The sequence below is a fragment of the Rhea pennata genome, chromosome 1 (genome assembly GCF_028389875.1).
Source record: "Rhea pennata isolate bPtePen1 chromosome 1, bPtePen1.pri, whole genome shotgun sequence".
Lineage (NCBI taxonomy): Eukaryota > Metazoa > Chordata > Aves > Rheiformes > Rheidae > Rhea > Rhea pennata.
This window is the reverse complement of record NC_084663.1, coordinates 198815692-198833242: the sequence shown is the minus strand read 5'-3', so window position 1 is coordinate 198833242 and position 17551 is coordinate 198815692. Positions and strand designations below refer to the sequence as shown.

The following is a 17551-nucleotide window of genomic DNA, read 5'->3' as shown; positions in this document are numbered from 1 at the left end:
TCCTTCTAGGACTGTTTACACATTTTGAAATAAACAGTCTCTTGGGTAAAAATCAGCAGAGGTATTGGGAAGAGCACCCAGGAGCAGGATCTTTCCTCTTCCCCATTCAGAGACACACCTTATTGCTGTGCTATGGCTTGCTCTTGGTGGCCCTGTGAACTTTTTGTCTTAAGTAAGCTGCACGGCTGCACAACTTCAGCTGAAGAACTAAGGAGCTCGTCTACAGTCTGGAGCTAAGGCACTCTGAAAAAAACAAGGTTTGAGTCCAACCAAGGACTCAAAACGAGGATGCACACTCCTGGCTTCCCAACAGCACAGCATGGCCTCTAGACCCTAGACTATTACATAGAAAACACCACATAGCTTTTTCTGTCATATATTTGAACTAAAGGTTCAGCTGATCTGCTGTCTGCTGAATTCAGTGCTGTCAGTATAAGGTTAGGTGGGTGTGATATAAATTGAAAAAATGGATAAGCTCCCTTTAGGGGACTTGGGCATGGGAAAAAATAGCTTACGAACCGAAGTGAAAAAGATGGTTGTATCTTTAGCTTTACACAAAAGTAAGTCCTAGGTACTCTGAAGCTTTACTAATAGTCTTCAGATGCATGAATGCTCCGGTAACCCAGAATACTGTAAACTGCACTATTGAACATGCCTATATTTCTCCCAGCTCCCACCTGAATTTCTGATGTCCTTTTGTGGATCTGTGCCTCTATTAACAACCACAGTCAGTGGCAGAGCAGGGAACAGGTCTTTAGTATCTGGCACTCAAAGCACTGTAATTATGATAGCTACACCATCTGCTTTAAAGGTGCATTTACTTTGATGATTCACCACCATGATGCTTGTAAAATGCTTATAAAAATATTATTCTGATCTTGCCCCTTCCGTTTTGCTTCTAGAACTGATAAATATTAAATCATGCATTCACTTACCTGTTATCTGTCATGCACCCCCAAAATAATCTCAGCACCACAGCAGATTTGAAACCTGTAAATCTCAAATACTATTTTTATTTGTCTAGTTAGAAAAGTTTTTGGTATACAAGAATCAGTCTAACACTGAGGTAAACTTTATGAAGAAATCATAACACTGTTTTAGTATGTTGCAAATGCTCCTTTAGAATAATTTGCACTGACTCATCAAAGCTTTCTTGTGGATGACTGATTCCCCATACCACTGTGGTACCTAGGTCCTAGCTGGACCAGGAACAGCACCGCGCTCTTCTTCCTGATGATCCAGTACAGCAGACAAGTCCCCGAGAAGCTCCCCATTACAGGTTCAGTACCTGTGTGGTGGTGGTCACGGAGACAAAACTGTGGGAACCAACGTTGCAGATCAGAGTCAGTGTGAAAAAGGATATGTAAATACAATAGAATACTTTAACTAAGAATGTTTGCTAGTGTGTAAGTGTCTTAGATTTCACAGCTTGACTCCTATTTAAATTCTTGCATCATAAGTGAGTGATTTTCTCCATCTGGTACAGTTATAGATCTTCCCTTAAAGGCTTTTTCCTGTGGCAGCTGCATACTGAGTCTCTGTCGTCAGGCTGAGGTACAAGCTCCATTCCATCCCGTATTTCAGGTTTGCTGGCTTGGTGTTTGGCATATTTCTGAAATATGTAAACAACATTTAAGAATGCTGAAAGCATCAACATGTAATTCATGAAACAGTTTTCCTCCTCCCTTCCACTCCAAAGCTTGCCTTGATCCATGCTCCTAATGTCGTTGTTTACAGCCTGTTCACAAGGTGTCTTTATAACACACCTACTAATAGGCTACATTGCCTCTGAAAACCTCCTTTAATATTGTCCCATGTCCTATTATTAATGTCAATTTGAATATTGTCATTATTGGTGCCTCTAACCACCTTATGCAGATAATGCTATCATTCTTGTACACTGAACAGTGCCAAATGTTGGGTCAACCTGTGACTAATGAAGTTGAGATCTAACTCTGTACAGGCAAGATAGCAAAAAGAAATTATTTTTTCAGAGAACAGAAAATTAAGTCTCCTTAGAGATTTGCTTCTCCTAGGGAAGCAATGACTATTTGACCTGCTTCACCACCTTTTACCACTTTACTAGTCATATTTCCAGGATTTCTTTTCCTTGTATTTAGTGTTAGGTAACACAGCTGAGTAGCTATGCAGTGGATGAGTTCAAAGATAAAAAGGAAGAAAGTTTTGGACAGATCATCTCCTACAGAACACTGAAAACAGGTCTGATAGTGAGGATGGAGGGGGGATCAAAAAACCTCTGATTCTGTAAAACCACTAATGTGTCATGTTGCCTCTTCAGTGATGAGGCAAGTTTTAGCAAAGCTGTTTAACTGTTCTCTTGTAAATAATATGAACAATGTCCACTATTGAAATAAGGACTGATTAGAAATGTGTAGCATCTGGAGCAATGGCAGCTGGGGGAGAGCAATTAAATGATCTAGTTTAGTAACCTGGAACACTTTATAATAGTAGCAGTAAAGCCTGTGAGGCTGAAGCAGTTCTCTTGCAATTAACTGTCCTTCTTTAGCAATTTTTCTTGCTTCTTCATCATTTTCCTGGAAAATTGAAAAGAAAGAGAAAAGAATAATATAGCAATCAGTGAGTTACTCAATCCCAACTTCTCTCTCTTTTTTTTTTTTAATTAAAGGAGCTATTCAGATCTGCAGTTTTACGTAGTTACTCATACACTGCAAGAGCATACTGTTTGAATTCCAGAATGTTGGAAAATACTTGTTTTATTTTATGGTCACAAAGACTAATGATACAGTTTTGTACAATTTTGAACTCGTCAACTCAGTTGATGATTGCTCTACTGTTTTGTCTAAGCTCCAGGCTTTTTCACAAGCAGGTCTGACATCTCCTACACATATTTAGTTACACAGAATACAAAGTTGCAGCTGTTGTCCTTTCCTGTGCTACACAGTTCAGTGCTTTCCCCACTTCATGAAGTTTTAAAATAACTCCTCTTGATTCACATTTAAAATGGCTATAGGTAATGTCAGCATGAACACTTGCATGCATCTGCTAGCTCTCAAGCTCCTTGCTATTTCAAAGCTTTCAGTGTTTTCATCTGATCCTTTATAAAGAACTTTGGTATTCTCAGAATATAATCTTTTCCTATGTTTCTTGACCTAACAGTTAAGTTTAAAGCATAAATGATGTTTTCAGACATGCAAAATCAGTTTGTTAGAGAATACTAGCCTCTTACTCTGAGCATATTACAGAGTCGTGATTTTTGTACATTTAAACAGGATGTCCAATGATTTCTTTTACTCTAGTAAGGACATAAAGAAAAGCAGTGGAATAAATTATTAATCTCTAGGATTTGGGGTCTTTCTCTGAAAATTATCTGCATTAGTCTATGCATATTAACACCCTGAATCATGGAATACTTCTGAACATGTCTAAAGTTAATTCTTAAGCATTTTCCCGAATAGAGATGGTTACTTGAATTAAAAGGGCTTCCCCTCATATAACAATAACAACAACAACAACAAAACATACTCCCTTTTATCTCAGGATATCAACATAGAGCTCATGCAAAGTATGTATGTGGAAATACAAAAAGAAGGGAGTATTAAGATAAATTGTTTACACATTTATTTATCCTTTTGAACTTGAACTGGTAAAGGCACTTACCTTAGCCCATTTGATTTTGTCTAGCAAGTCTTCTAAACTTCTCTTAACTGGAACATAATGTTTCCATGGTTTTAATTCAGTATAGAAGTGTTCGTAGTACTGAGAAGCTTGCTTCAATACTAGGCTGTCACCCAGCAAGAGGTACGGAAATCTGTAAGCTGCTACAGTCCCATCTACATTCACCTGGTATTTGTACTGTAATACAGAGGTATAGAAAAAAAGGGGGGAAATTGAATCAAACTAGGAACACTGACTTTTCACAGACAGGAAATAATTACAAATATGCATATTAATTCTCATCTTCAAGCCTGTTTTACAGATAAGCAGGCATAGTTTCAGTGCGTGCTGGATACCATAAAGGGAAAAGGATGTGTTTTGAGCCCAGGACTGACAGTCAAAAGCCCTTGGACACACGAACTTCCTGATGGGTCTTCCTGATGGATTCCAGTAGTGTCCTGTGACAGAACAAGAGCTAGCGCTGGGAAGGAAATAAACCTGGAAGTAACCATGCTTAAATTCAAAAGAAATAAATTTATTCTCACTTATATAAAATAATTAAAACATTATACTAAAAGTAACAATGACTATAGTGCTCTGTCAGATCTCTTGGCTATTAGAGCAGTTCTGATAGATTAATCTCTAGAACAGAACCTCAATTGCCATATGCTATAATTCCCTTTTATTGGACTCTGACCCCTTTACTTTTTATAGTTTAGTTGCAGTGGAATTTGTGTGTTGAAGTGTAACAAAAATAACCAGCTAGCTTGTTACTAAAAGGACTGTTTCTGACATCCATTATGTATCTGCACCTAAAAATTTTGTCCATTGTTTTCATATTTATCCAAAATTTAAAAAATGGCCATCAGTAATCAATTTCTTAGTCTATCTAAAAAATTTATGAAGTCAGTGGGACTCCAAAAATGTTAGTGCAGTGGTTTCTTCAGAAGCATGTCACACTGATTTTAATTATGGGTGGCATATTTATCTTGTAGGAACCAGTGTTCTCCACGTAGCATAACTGAATGGAATTTGTTTACTGAATGGAATTAGCAAAATCAAGTTGTGTCTTTTCAGCTGGTAAGAATTTGATAGCAAAATTTATTCAAGACTGTAATTTGCTCACTACCTTAAAGAAGTCAAAGAAACCCATCAGCTGAGCCTTTCCCAGATCTTTTTCTTTTTCTCTGAAGAAGAAATATCCAGTTATTCCAGCATCTAATAGTTCCGGATTTTCCTTGGATAGTTTGACAAGATAGAGACGTTCTTCTCGGCTGTCTCGACCTCTAAATAAAGCTCGCTCAGTTTTGTTTTCCCAGGAAGGGCCTACAAATATTTAGTGATAAGACAAATGAGAACAGTAATGACGTTTTCATTATATTTAATGCAAATAATATGAGTTTCTTATGACAGTGGAATTAGACTCAGAGGGATAGTAGAACAAGCATGACTTCTAATACTTACTCCATAATTGCTTACTAATAAAAAAGGGTTTAAACTCACAGTTCTGTCTGGAATGTTGGGATGAGAAACTAGCGACTTTAAAACAAAACAAAAAAAAAACGGATTGTTTTTCTATTCAACAACTTCATATTTAAATTAATTTTAAATCTCTTGAAAGCTTTATGAGATTATAATTAAAATAATAGTTAAAGTCTGCCCCAATAACCAAAATCTCTTTCATAAAATCCACTTCTGTTATCCAGCCATTTTGTCAGGTGTTTGAGAAGTCACTTAATAGTGACTTATGAGGGAAAAAATGGTTGTACTCTTTCCATGCCCTCAAGATAATTAGCAAGAGCCTGGAAGACTTCATCTCTGCTTATTTCATGCTCTAAAACACATTAAGTATTTCCTTCTCTCTGTTTCTGCTGGATATTTCCCTTAAGGATCCACTAGAGTGGAGTAGGATCTTGTCATGTCTTCACTGGAAAAGCAGCTGCACTAAGTCATTAAACTGAGACTTCTTCAAACTGATTATTAAAATAGTTAATTTTAAACCAGAAAGTGATAAGGGAAAGATAGACACTGAACTATTCAAATAAAAAAAACATCTCTTCATGCAAATTCTATTCTTCAGGCATTTGTCTGATCTCTAAGTATTAATGAATTTCCTGGAGGGAATAAAACACTTGTCAGTAAATATGGCTTTTTCTCTGAAGCTAGAAAAGCAGTTCTGGAGGGCCCTCTTTAAGGTATTCTTTTAATTCAAACAGTATTTTCTTACTTGAAAGAGGTTGCAGCATAGTACTGCTTTACCTCTTCCAGGATTCAAATTTGTTTTTGTATTTTTATGTAAACAGTTACAACAATGGGCCACATCACTATCCATAAAGGATTATTAATGGATTAAAAGTAGCACATTGAAGTCCTTCATTGACAAGAGGGATCTTTTTATTATATTTACTTTCCTTGACAGGTCACAGTAACTATCTTCAGAATACCCTGAAGTTAAAAGTAAGCAGTACTGTGAACTAGACTTCTTAAATTTTGGCTTTAAATCCATATTAGACACCTGGTTAGTGGCAGTGTTGAAAGTGTTCAGAATCTGTAAAGACTAAACTGCTTGTATTAAGAGACCTCCTAAGGCACTTGTAAATTGAAGACTTTGATACACATTATTAAATGTAACTCCCATCTTTGATGGAATTATAAATTATTGTTTTAAATCTATAATCTCTAATTTACCTGTGTTGCCTTGAATAGAAAGAAGATCGTTTGTGACACCACGTAGGGTTTCAAGAGTTGAATGAGTTACATCATATGTTGGAAGGACTATATCTCTTGAATCTACAGAGCCACACCATGAAATGACAGGTATAGGACCAGGTGTATCATTGGCTTTTCGATACTCAACTGGCCAATCTCCAACATTAAGATAAAACTCGACATCAGGAAGACGAACCTAAATGTACACCCAAGAAAGGATAGTAACACAAACATATAATTACACAGCTGTTTGTCAATCTATCTTACAGAAAGCATAATCTTCAGTTCTCTTACATCACACACAATCAATTAGCCTGCTAGATATTATAGCTTTAACTGAGATTAAGATACTGATTTCAAGTTTCTGTCCTTTGAGTAGGTTTGAATGGAACACACATGAAAACCATAAAGTTTGCAGAATTGGGTCTTAGCTCCTACAGCTTCTCTATCAATGTCATTAGTCTCAAGTGCAGATCCCCTACACTAGTTAAACAACAATCACTAAAGAGATAGTTATCTTAATGAAATAATAAAATTTTGCTTCAGTAATTATAAATCTGAAGATACAAAAATGAATTCAGTACTACTAAATCAGCGTGTGATTTAATAGTCTTAAGTAAATGATATAAACTTCTACCTTTCTTGCCAGTGAAAGCAACATTTCATCAGAGAACATTTTGAAGTCTGTGTACTTCCCCAAGGAGCGACGGTAAATGTGGTTATTGAGAATAGTGTAATGAACAATAGCACCTCTTGTCTGACTGAGCTTTGTTGGGATTTCTTTGAGCATTCGCTGAAGGTCAATAGTGGGAAAAGACGTGAAGTCCTTAGTAATCTGAGGTTCTTGGGATGGACAAGAGAGAATGTTTTGCCAGATCTCAGGGTCTTCTTCTGGACAATCACAGTATTCATGATAAACTGGTCCTGCAGAAAACAAAGTGCTAAGGCTGTATATTTGTGAATATTTCCAAAATATCATAGATCCCAAAACTCACAGAATTAGTAAGATTGGAAGGGACCTCTAGAGATCATCTGACTTCCAAAGACTTCCTAGTGCTGGTTCTACTGGGGCTTGAACTTAGGACCTTCAGCATGTAAAGCAGACATGATAACCACTACACTATCCAACTCACAGGCATACAAATCCACAAATTAGAGTTACTTCACATTTTTAAATGTCAAGTTCCTAGTTTTTAGTTTTACAAAGTTTTTATGGGAAATCATCTATACCATACCATACAATAGAATCACAGAATGGTTGAGGTTGGAAGGGGCCTCTGGAGATCATCTAGTTCAACCGCCCTGCTCAAGCAGTGTCACCTAAAGCACATTGCCCAGAATCCCATCCAGACAGCTTTTGAGTATTTTCAAGGATGGAGACACCACAATCTGCCTGGGCAACCTGTTCCAGTGCTCAGTCACCCTCACAGTAAAGAAGCTTTCCTTATGTTCAGATGGAACTTCCTGTGTTTCAGTTTGTGCCCGTTGCCTCTCGTCTTACTGCTGGGCACCACTGAAAAGAGTCTAGATCCATCCTCTTGACACTCTTCTCCCTGCAGAATTTTAAACATATTGATAAGATCCCCTTTGAGTCTTCTCTTCTCCAGGCTGAAGAGGCCCAGCTGTGGCACCCTTCTTCATCAGAGAGATGCTCCAGTCCCTTAAACATCTTTGTAGCCCTTCCCTGCACTTGCTCCAGTAGCTCCATTCTCTCTTGTACTGGGGAGCTCAGCACTGGACACAGCACTCCAGATGTGGAGTCACCAGGGCTGAGTAGAGGGGCAGGGTCACCTCCCTTGACCTCCTGGCAACACTCTTCCCAATGCAGCCCAGGAGACCACTGGCCTTGGCCACTCTGGCACATTGCTGGCTCATGGTCACCTTGTCATCCACCAGCACTCCCAGGTCCTTCTCTGCAGAGCTGCTTTCCAGCAGGTCAGCCCCCAGCCTGGACTGGTGCCTGGGATTAAAAATTGTGTTTCCGCCTGGTTTCGAACCAGGGACCTTTCGCGTGTTAGGCGAATGTGATAACCACTACACTACGGAAACTGATGGTAATAGCTCTACCCTACACCATTTCTGGGATTTAGCATTGTAATTAAGCAAAACCACAACATTTTTCTCTATTCAGACATGAAAATATTTGATCTCTCGTTATCAGAGTAAAATCAGTCTGCAAAACAGAGCTCCATAGTTATGCCACCTGCCAGCTACATAGAATATTTAGAATTGTTCTAAGTATCCATAAATATTAAAGCTCAGGTATTACACTTTTCATTTTAACCTAATGCAGAAGTTTGTTACAATAGTCTTTATCTCTGATAGAGGGTGCTTTCTTCCACATATAATCAACCTTTTGGATCAGAAAACTTAGGTATAAGCAAGAGCCGAATAAAGTGTAAAAAAACCCTTTTTCATGGACTTCTAATCAAAAGAAGTTCTGTCCTCTGTCATATCATCATAGGTGCAGATAAATGTGCTCCAGTAAAAGGAAAGTAAACTACAATCTTGAGGACTCAGGATAATTTTATTTCAGTTTGAAGACATTTCTAATAGTTTGTACTTAGGACATTTTACAAAAATAAAACATGATCATTCTGATTAGAATTTTGTGTTAAACTGAAACAAGCCTTTCCAGAGAAGTAACTTTATATTAGATTTCTTTCCTTGCTAAACAACTCTCCATTTTTAGAGTAAGAGAGGGAATTTAAATAAACAGATTGGGAATAAGAGAATAATTTACTTTCATTTTTTCCTACTTTTAAATAGTTCTTATGTGGTAATGACCTGCATTGAATTCAACTGGGCTAGGGGAAGGAAAAAAGTTAGATATCATGTGGCTAAAGAAATTTATCTTTATTATTATAAAGGATCATGCTTTTTAGAAATCACACAGCGAGACATTTGAATAGCAAAGTTCTGAGCCACAGAACTTTTTCTTACTTTTGCAGGAAGATTTTCTACTTTAGATAAAAATAACACAACCTTTAAGTGAACTCCTGCTTGAAAAAAAATGGTTACAGTAAAATGCAATCATTCTTTTCTTATTCTCTACAAAATCTGAAGAAGAGATCCATTTCCTTGTGCAAGGGGGAAGAGGCGGTGTTCAGATGCAGAACCTTAAGATCAGGGGCCATGATCTACACGGTTATGTGCATATGTCTTGTAACCTGGTAACGTATATGGATTATCACTAAGGAGAACATTTGTGATGAGACTCCATGAAAAATGACCAACAGGAACCTCTAATTTCCCACCTCTGCCTCTAGCAGTAATCTATAGCATTTCTGCAGTTACCAGCATATATTACATTAAATCAAATAACACCCTTACCTTTCAAAATATAAGGAGATCGAGCTACATGCTTATCACCATAAAGTATCTCAATTTTTAACCCTTTTCGGACACTCCCATACATCCGATAGCGCATAAGAAATGTGCCATCATTCCTATCCAGAAGCTTAGAGGTGTAAATTCTGCTGATTTCTTTTGGAGAAAGTGCTTTAATTACCACTTTAAACTGTGTTCTTCCTGAAAAGAGGAAAATAAAAACAGATAAAGGCACTTCATGTTATCAGAACCACATCTATGAAATAGAGAGCAAACTCCAGTGGATTAAGTCCATGGAATATATTTTTTTCATTGGAATTTTTTCAATTATATCAAGTTGATAAATATTAATTTCCAATGGATATCTTCCTGCTAAATCTTCTTAATGACCATGATCACATACCTAATAAATGGAAAACCTGCAGATGAAGATAAAAAGCTTTCTAGTCAAATAAAGATATAGCACAGGAAGAATGGCTAACAGTATTTTAAAGCAAAAATGAGATTTAATACTAAGATTTCAAGTTAGTGCTTTGAGGAGCAACCATTTCCTCTAAAATAAGAGAGAAAGGAAAACAAATTAAAATAAAACAGAGGAATACTTGCCAGCTTGTGCAAAGGCAGTTGCAGCATGCAAGAGTCAGATACAAACTGTTCACCTTTGGGCTGCAACTGATTGATTCAAGACCTAGCTACTGAAAAGCAGGGATAAAAAAATGATACTAGAGATGTTTCCTGGACATCTGTCTGACCTGTGCTTAAAGATCACCATCGCTTCATCATTAATGCACTGGGAGTTTTTAACTGGGCATGGACTATTTTGTGGACAACATAAATACATATCTGCTCTATTCCCTTATGTCTGTCATACATGGTCATATGGGGCAGATAGCCATTTTATTCTTCAAAAAAGAGGACAGATTATCTGCAATATTTCATATTGGTTTATATTTGGTTTGCATTGCAAACTAAACAAATGTAATGAGTGTTGACACAAAGCAGCCTACAGAAAGAAATGAAACGGAACAGTTTCAGATAAAATCAAGATGTGACTAAAATTTGAATGTGTCCCAAGAGAACTAGAAGAATGAGATCTTAATTATTTCTATACACCCCATACCCTAACGTAACTTAGATCCAAAAACACAACACTGATAATGCTCTGATGTAAGTATGTAACTTCCAAAGTCTTTTCACAATCAATCAAGCATTCTCTTATAACACTGGATCCTAAATTCGAATGAAGTCAATTATTGTGCAAGAGCCTCCAGATTAAATTAGGCGGAATCCTCATGATTTCGAAAGTGTATTTTCTGACAGCAGATTTCATGCCTCTCCACAGGGAGAAAAGTTACTTTGAGTAACACAGATTATTCCAGATATTGTTGTCGAACTGCACTCTTTCTAAAAGGAAGATGTGGTGAACGTCAGTGAGCAGAAGAATTTCTCAAAGCTGGACACACCCTCTGTTGCTTTGTGTTGCCACGTACGGATACAAAATGGGGATTATTTGTAACCACGCCTCAGTTTTCTTTTTATTCAAAGCCCACATCAGCTGAAGATGTCAAATCATTGCAAAATAAGCTTTCATTCCGTCTTAGTGTCAGTGTGGCCGGCAGCACTTCCACAGATTAGGGTATGTCTTGGGATACCAGAAGATCTGTCTCGTTGATACTGAGTTGATTCAGTCTGTAGTGACTTCAAGAAGTTTCTTCCAGAACTTTTGAGAAGTAAAGAAGTACTAATGGTGTTCTGCACATGTGATATTTCCTTTTCAGAAAAAATAACGAATAGACACCTCCGTGCTTGCTTAGGTGGTAGGCTGAACGTATATGAGCCATAAGACTATGCAGTATAGCTAAAGGAATACTATACAGCTAAAGGAATACTAACAGACTTAAATTCCAGGACATTTTCTGTGAATGTTATATTGGTTTAGATCCAAGATGGTTATAGCTTTGGACCTCTATAACCTGCATCTCTGTGACTAGCATTGATTCAGACTGGAATCCAATTTAGGAGCTCCTCAACTTGTGGTGTAGCTGCAAGCAGAGTTATCACCAGAGAGGAGGCAGAAAAGTATAGTTTTTCCTCCTTCATATAATCAAATTGCCACGGATTAAATAATATCCATATATCTGTATAATCCAAGATGACATAAATATAGCTATAACATAAGAATGGCTATATAATCATAAACCATAAGTTGAATGACCTTTATATCAGAGGTCTGTTCAGTATCTTGTACCAGGGAGTCTGGTACCTTGTAGCAGGGAATGTCTAGTGCAAAACTGCAAGAAGCAAATACAGAAGAACGTTTTTGAGGGTATTGCCTCCCCTCTTCTGAGAATCTGCAGCTGAGGTACTTTACAATCAAAAGGTGTATCAGCATGAATGTAATAGTGGATGTTTTTCATGACAGGTTAAACTCCCATTTGAAAACTCTGGTGTTTCTTGCATCAGAAATATCCTATGGCAGTCACTTCCAAAATGTGATTACATATTATAGAGAAGATATTTTGCTTTACAACTTCCGTTGGATAACACAAGAACTATAAGACATCAAATGAAGCTATGGGAAATAATGAATTATTACTTCCTATATGTTTTTTCATAACATTGCTAAGTTTGAAGGACCTGTTATATCACCACAGTTTTCTTCTAGACTGAAAAGTCCTAATCTAGTCCATCCATCTTCATACTGAAGCCATTCTAGACCTGTAACCATTAAGCTCTTTATCTTTTCTCATCTTAATATACTGATTTTTATGATGAAGATTCACATCTTTTGGTATCTTTCTTTTCCTTTGCAAAATAGTCAATATGCCTGGGTTACTCCAGTACTTCTCTAAGGTTGCAGTGGTGAGACTTACAGTATAAAGTGTAGATTCTCTGTGGTGATAGGACACCCCTTGTGTATTTTAGGAAATAACAGAGCTTTATTTTTATGCTTGCTTAATAACATTATTGTGATTTGTTCCTCCTTAAATCAGCCTGTAACCAGTTTCAAAACTGTCCATGGCTCAGATATCCAAAATGATTCAGAGAGCAGTCAGGCTCTTTCTAATCCTTCAGCTCTTCTTTGCTCTGCACAAGGTTATGTTGCACCAAGCAACTCTTGATAATAGAAACATAACAGAGAATTGTAGAGTTACAAGGAAGGCAATAGGAAAGGTCGTCTTCAGAAGAAAAAAGGACTAAATATTTTAATCTTCATTCTTCACAATGATTTGATGAGTTTAGACTTTTCTTGGATGTCAGAGAAAAACGAATAGAAGCCGATTAGGATGACGCTGCAAACACTTGAGCCCCTATGTGAGACCTGGGAACAGTTTTATTAATGAGAAAGACAATGTGCAGCAGGTCTGAGACAGTCAGGACAGCAATTTATTCATTTCCCCTCTCTTGTGTGATGCATATTTTTATGGCCAAAGCATCTGCTCTTCACTCTACCAGCTTTGGAAGACTCTGAAGTCTCTGAATCTTGTGCCAGCACAAACACTCCATTTGGTAAGAGGCGGTGGTTGGTCTTTTGAAAGGCTTAAGAAGAAAACCTCGAGGAGCTGGGAGAGCAGTACCTGGTTTTCCTCATGAATGTCCCTCTGCTCGAGGAGAGTGAGGAGCTGTAGCCAAATAGGAGGAAAGACACATTTCTCCTCAGGTGAACAACTATTCCGTTCCTGATTCAACTAAACTCTGCCAGAGGTCTTAATGAAAGAGCTCCCTCCCTTTGAATTTGGCTAACGACACCATTAATGACTTTATTGAAAGAACTGTCATTGGTGCTTCTGGACATTGCTATCAGTCACAATCACCTTTTTCAGCTTGCTTGAAAGCAGTGGACTTAAGTCGCCTCTCTCTAGCGGATACGGATGAAGCATTACTGGATAGCATTATTTGGATGAAGGAACTTTGAAATCCAGAGCATGCCATGAAGTAAGATCACAGAGAAAATAGTCTTCTGTTGCTATTATGTCTTTGTCTCCTTCTTTCCCCTTTCTATAAAGCAACATTTTAACTGAGGATAAAGATTTCCTATTAAGTTTCCAGTTATAAGATGATCAAGGATAAAAATTAGTGAAGACTGAGAATTCATAAGTCAAATACTATTGGATTCCATCTCATTGTCTTCAAGAACAGGAAATAAATATAAGGGTCTTCGTTCCCCGCTGTACTGGCCAAGAGACAGGAAAAGACACAGATTTGCTTCAAAAAGAAAAAAAAAAAAGGAGACTGAATGTTTAGTGTAAGCCTAGTGGAAAACATAGCAGAGAAGAAGGTTTAGGGGATCCAGGAATCTAATGAAGAATACGTGCAGTTTATACTAAAGTAAGACCTATATTTTCAATAGTGATCTTTTAATCACTGGAATAATTTATCCAGGGAACAAGTGAATTCTGCATCATCTGATATCTTCCTATAAAGATGTGTTAAACAGGCTGCAGGCTGAGATAATTGTGTGGTGGGCAATGCTGCACATTAATTCCAGCAATTAGACTTGATAATCAGAAGACTTTTCTGGATTTAAAATTCACTACATAGCCTATAATGTATCATATTAGACACCAATAAGTGTAGGCCTACTTAACTAAAATTCAAATTCACAGAAAAACAAAACAATTTAATAAATAAACATGAGTTTTACAAATGGGAAGCCTTAACTACAGCTCACACTCCTGATTGCAACTTTCTTATTCGTGAAATGGAAATGATAATGCAGATTTATTTAGCTATCCCTGAAGTGGTATTTTGCGATATATTTAGTTCAGTGTTTCTGTTTAGTTAGAAAGCAGTGCATTGGTAAATATAATTAATTATAATTCTTACTGACATTTTACAAATAGAGTTTGAACATTAAAATCCTTTGAAAACTGAAACTTATAGCTTAGGTCTATACCAATAAATTAAACAGTGCTAGTGCGCTGGAATATGATCAACCGTTCTGCTCAATTGTTAAGTGATCCTTGGCGCTCTCCTAGGGAATTCTTGGCATGGCTCAGGAGGTAGCACGGGCCAACAACTATTCCCCATAGGTAACGTGCACGCACCACTTAGTTTGGGGGGCAAACGATTTCACAGCATGAATGCAAGCCATTCCACACCAGATGGCTTCAGAAACATCCCCAAATATAGCAACACATTGGGATCACAACCAGGTTATCAGCACACGTTTTCTAGCGATTTACCTGGGAGCATTTAAACTAGCATGAGAACCTAACTGAGCTTCACACCTTTTCAGCTTAGCCGCCTGTGCAAAGCCGGGGCTCTCCCTCGGCGCGCCTGGAACGAGCCTCGGAGTCAGCAGCAGCAAGCGAGCTGTTGCATTCCTAAACAGAGCTGCAGGAAACCTCCGCAATCCAGCACAAAGGTGCAACAGCTGCTGCAGAAAGTCCAGGCAGAAGCACCGAGGATGCTATCAGATCAAAGGCGTAACTCTTCTCACATTACGTTAGCCCAAAGTACGTGAGAAAACCTTAAGTAAACACTAGGTGTTTTCAGAGATTTGGTCTATTCTGTAATTTCACAAGCAGCAGCCTTCTGAAATTATTTCCGAGCGCAGAAATTGCCACAGTACACAAAAAGGCCAGTTACACATGGTACATATCCACGCAGTACCATGAATATGAATGGTAAGTAAGTGATATAGAGCAAAGTGGCAGGTTTACCCTATATAAACCGTCAATATAGGATTTTTGTTGGACCTCCTAGTTATTTTAATGATGAAATCCAAGACTCAGACGTATTTCTGCTAACGTGTAACTGTGGGCATACAGAAGGGGCGAGGAGTTAACTAGCAAGCACAACGCGACTGGCCGGCAACATGCTGCCGGAGGGCGAGCGCAGGAGCAGAACTCCGGGCGCCAGCGCGGCGCGGAGCTGCTCTCCGAGACGGGAGCTCCTCGGCTGCAACGGGGCGGCAGCAAGGTGCTGCAAGAGCACAGCGTTTGCGCGGGCAGAAGTTTCCAGCCGCTCGCTCGCGGGGATGGAGATAGCGGCGCTGCCGAGCGCCGCGCTCCTCGGCCAAGCGCGGCCCCGGCAGAAGTCGCGCCGGCTCGGCGGGCCCCGCGGCGGCGAGCGCGGAGCGCAGCGCACGGTACCTGCCGGGGAGCGGGAGAAGTTGAGCCCGGCCGCGCTGACCGCCTGGACGTAGAAGTAGCGCACGGGCAGGGCCGCGGCGGCTTCCAGCCCGGGCCCCCACGCCAGGCTCCGCTCGGCGCTCACGGCGCCCGCCGCCGGCCCCGCCGCCGCCGCCGCCGCCCGCAGCAGCAGCGGCAGCAGCAGCAGCGGCAAAGCGGCCCGCGGCCGCCCGCGGAGGCCGCCCCGCATGGCCCCTGCGGCAGCGCGGCTGGGCCCGGCTGCGGGCCTGCGCGGCCGGGCGGGCCCCGCGCCCCGCGGGGCGGCCGCCCCCGCTCCGCTCCGCTCCGCGCCTCTCCCCGCCCCGCGGCCGCCCCCGCCCCGGCGCGGAGCGGAGCCGCCCCCGCCGGGCGCCCCGCGGGGCGCGGCGCCGCCTCCGCGCGCGAGCAGCGCGGGCGCCGGCGGGGCGCGGCCGGGCCCGCTGCTCCCGCCTGAGCCGCTTCACGGACGTGGCGAACCCGAGCGGGCCCCGGCGGGCAGAGCTTTGCCCCGCAACGTCTGCCCGCACCGGAGCCCCTCGGAGACGGGCAGAGGTGCCGGGGCGCCCTGGCCGCGCTGCACCGCTCGGCACGGGGCGCGGGGCGGCTGCTGGGCGTGCGCGGGGCGGCGGTGTCTGCCCGCACGGCAGCGTCTCGGCTGTGCTGCAAAAAAAGCAACTTCTTGGTTTTCAGGCTGCCCAAATGCAATCGTTAGGATAAGGGAGGAAGACGCGGCAGTCTCTTGACACCAGCTGCGGTTCAGGTTTCTGAAATGCAGAGGTTATGTCAGTTTACATTTATAACAGTAGTGCATAGTGTTAGCTATTTCTGTATCTTTGCATTTTCACAGAGTCAGGGAATAAAACTCGTGTCGGAGTGAGGACTGACCTCCAGACCCATTTGTCCCCACACAAGCTGATTTTAATGTCTGAAGAGGTTTTCCTTTCTCTGTGTCTAGGGGTACCCTGCAGGCCAACTGAAGGGACAGTGATCTCTGTGTCCCCCCATCCAATGTTACCTATATTTTATGACATAATTTTGTTAGTCTTCAGCTGAAGAGCTGGTATTGTTGAATTAAAAAAAAATCTGATTTCTCAAAACTTATTAATTATGGCCTGCCTCAGCTTACCTACAGGCAGATTTTTCTATAAAAGAAATAAAAATATAGTTTAAAACTCTTCCGTACCGTTTCTGGGATTTCCCATACTGGCTGCATTTAAACTGAAGGATTGACTGGGGAACCTGTTGGGACATACTGGCAAATCCATCCCTGTGCCTGTGCTCCCCTTCCCTGCAAAGAGAGGTGTGAAGTGGCAGAGTGCTCACAAGTCTTTGCCCAGCGTGCAGGCCAGATGTGGCTCAAACACACACATGGATTCAAGAGATTTGTCTCCTAAGGTTGTCACATCATTTTTATCAGGAGCATCTTTGCTGTTGGGTATGGGCGTCAGTAGAGGTGGGGGCTTTCAAGACTGAAAGGGAATTAAATCTAAGCTGCTATGCAAGCCTAGATTTTTCCGTATTAAAAAAAGAAAGAAAGAGAAAGAAAGAAAAAATAAAAAGAAAGAAAGAGCATGAATGAATGCTGCATGTTTTCAGACATGAACTTCAAGTCTCTGAGCATACAGACCATGAAAACCAGGTTCCTTGAAAGCAGAACTATCAAGTCTGATTTCCTCCTTGCATTTGACTGTAGTCTCCTAAACTCCCTCACCTCATATAATCACAGATTTCCACCAGCATAGCATATATGATACTCCCAA

General features: G+C 40.4%; 1 protein-coding gene and 1 non-coding gene across 2 annotated transcripts; both read right to left on the bottom strand.

Annotated features, from left to right (window-relative positions):
- Positions 1-982: 982 nt before the first annotated feature.
- POGLUT3 (protein O-glucosyltransferase 3) lies at positions 983-15918 on the bottom strand. Its single transcript, XM_062567260.1, has 8 exons — positions 15774-15918; positions 9679-9876; positions 6983-7269; positions 6325-6541; positions 4766-4962; positions 3640-3834; positions 2451-2555; positions 983-1612 (listed from the first exon to the last, which is right to left on the bottom strand). Exons 2-8 carry the CDS (start codon positions 9773-9775, stop codon positions 1487-1489), a joined length of 1224 nt encoding a protein of 407 aa, XP_062423244.1. The 5' UTR covers positions 9776-9876; positions 15774-15918; the 3' UTR covers positions 983-1486.
- TRNAV-AAC (transfer RNA valine (anticodon AAC)) lies at positions 8322-8394 on the bottom strand. The gene has a single exon. It is a non-coding gene; the product is annotated as a tRNA-Val (tRNA).
- Positions 15919-17551: the final 1633 nt, after the last annotated feature.

Excerpts from the sequence above, each read along its gene's own strand:
- POGLUT3 (XM_062567260.1), bottom strand. The coding sequence starts at position 9,775 with ATGCGCTATCGGATGTATGGGAGTGTCCGAAAAGGGTTAAAAATTGAG. Across the intron at positions 7,270-9,678 it reads ATCTCCTTATATTTTGAAAG|GACCAGTTTATCATGAATAC; the intron begins GTAAGGGTGTTA and ends TGTTTTCTGCAG. Across the intron at positions 6,542-6,982 it reads TGCTTTCACTGGCAAGAAAG|GTTCGTCTTCCTGATGTCGA; the intron begins GTAGAAGTTTAT and ends GTGTACATTTAG.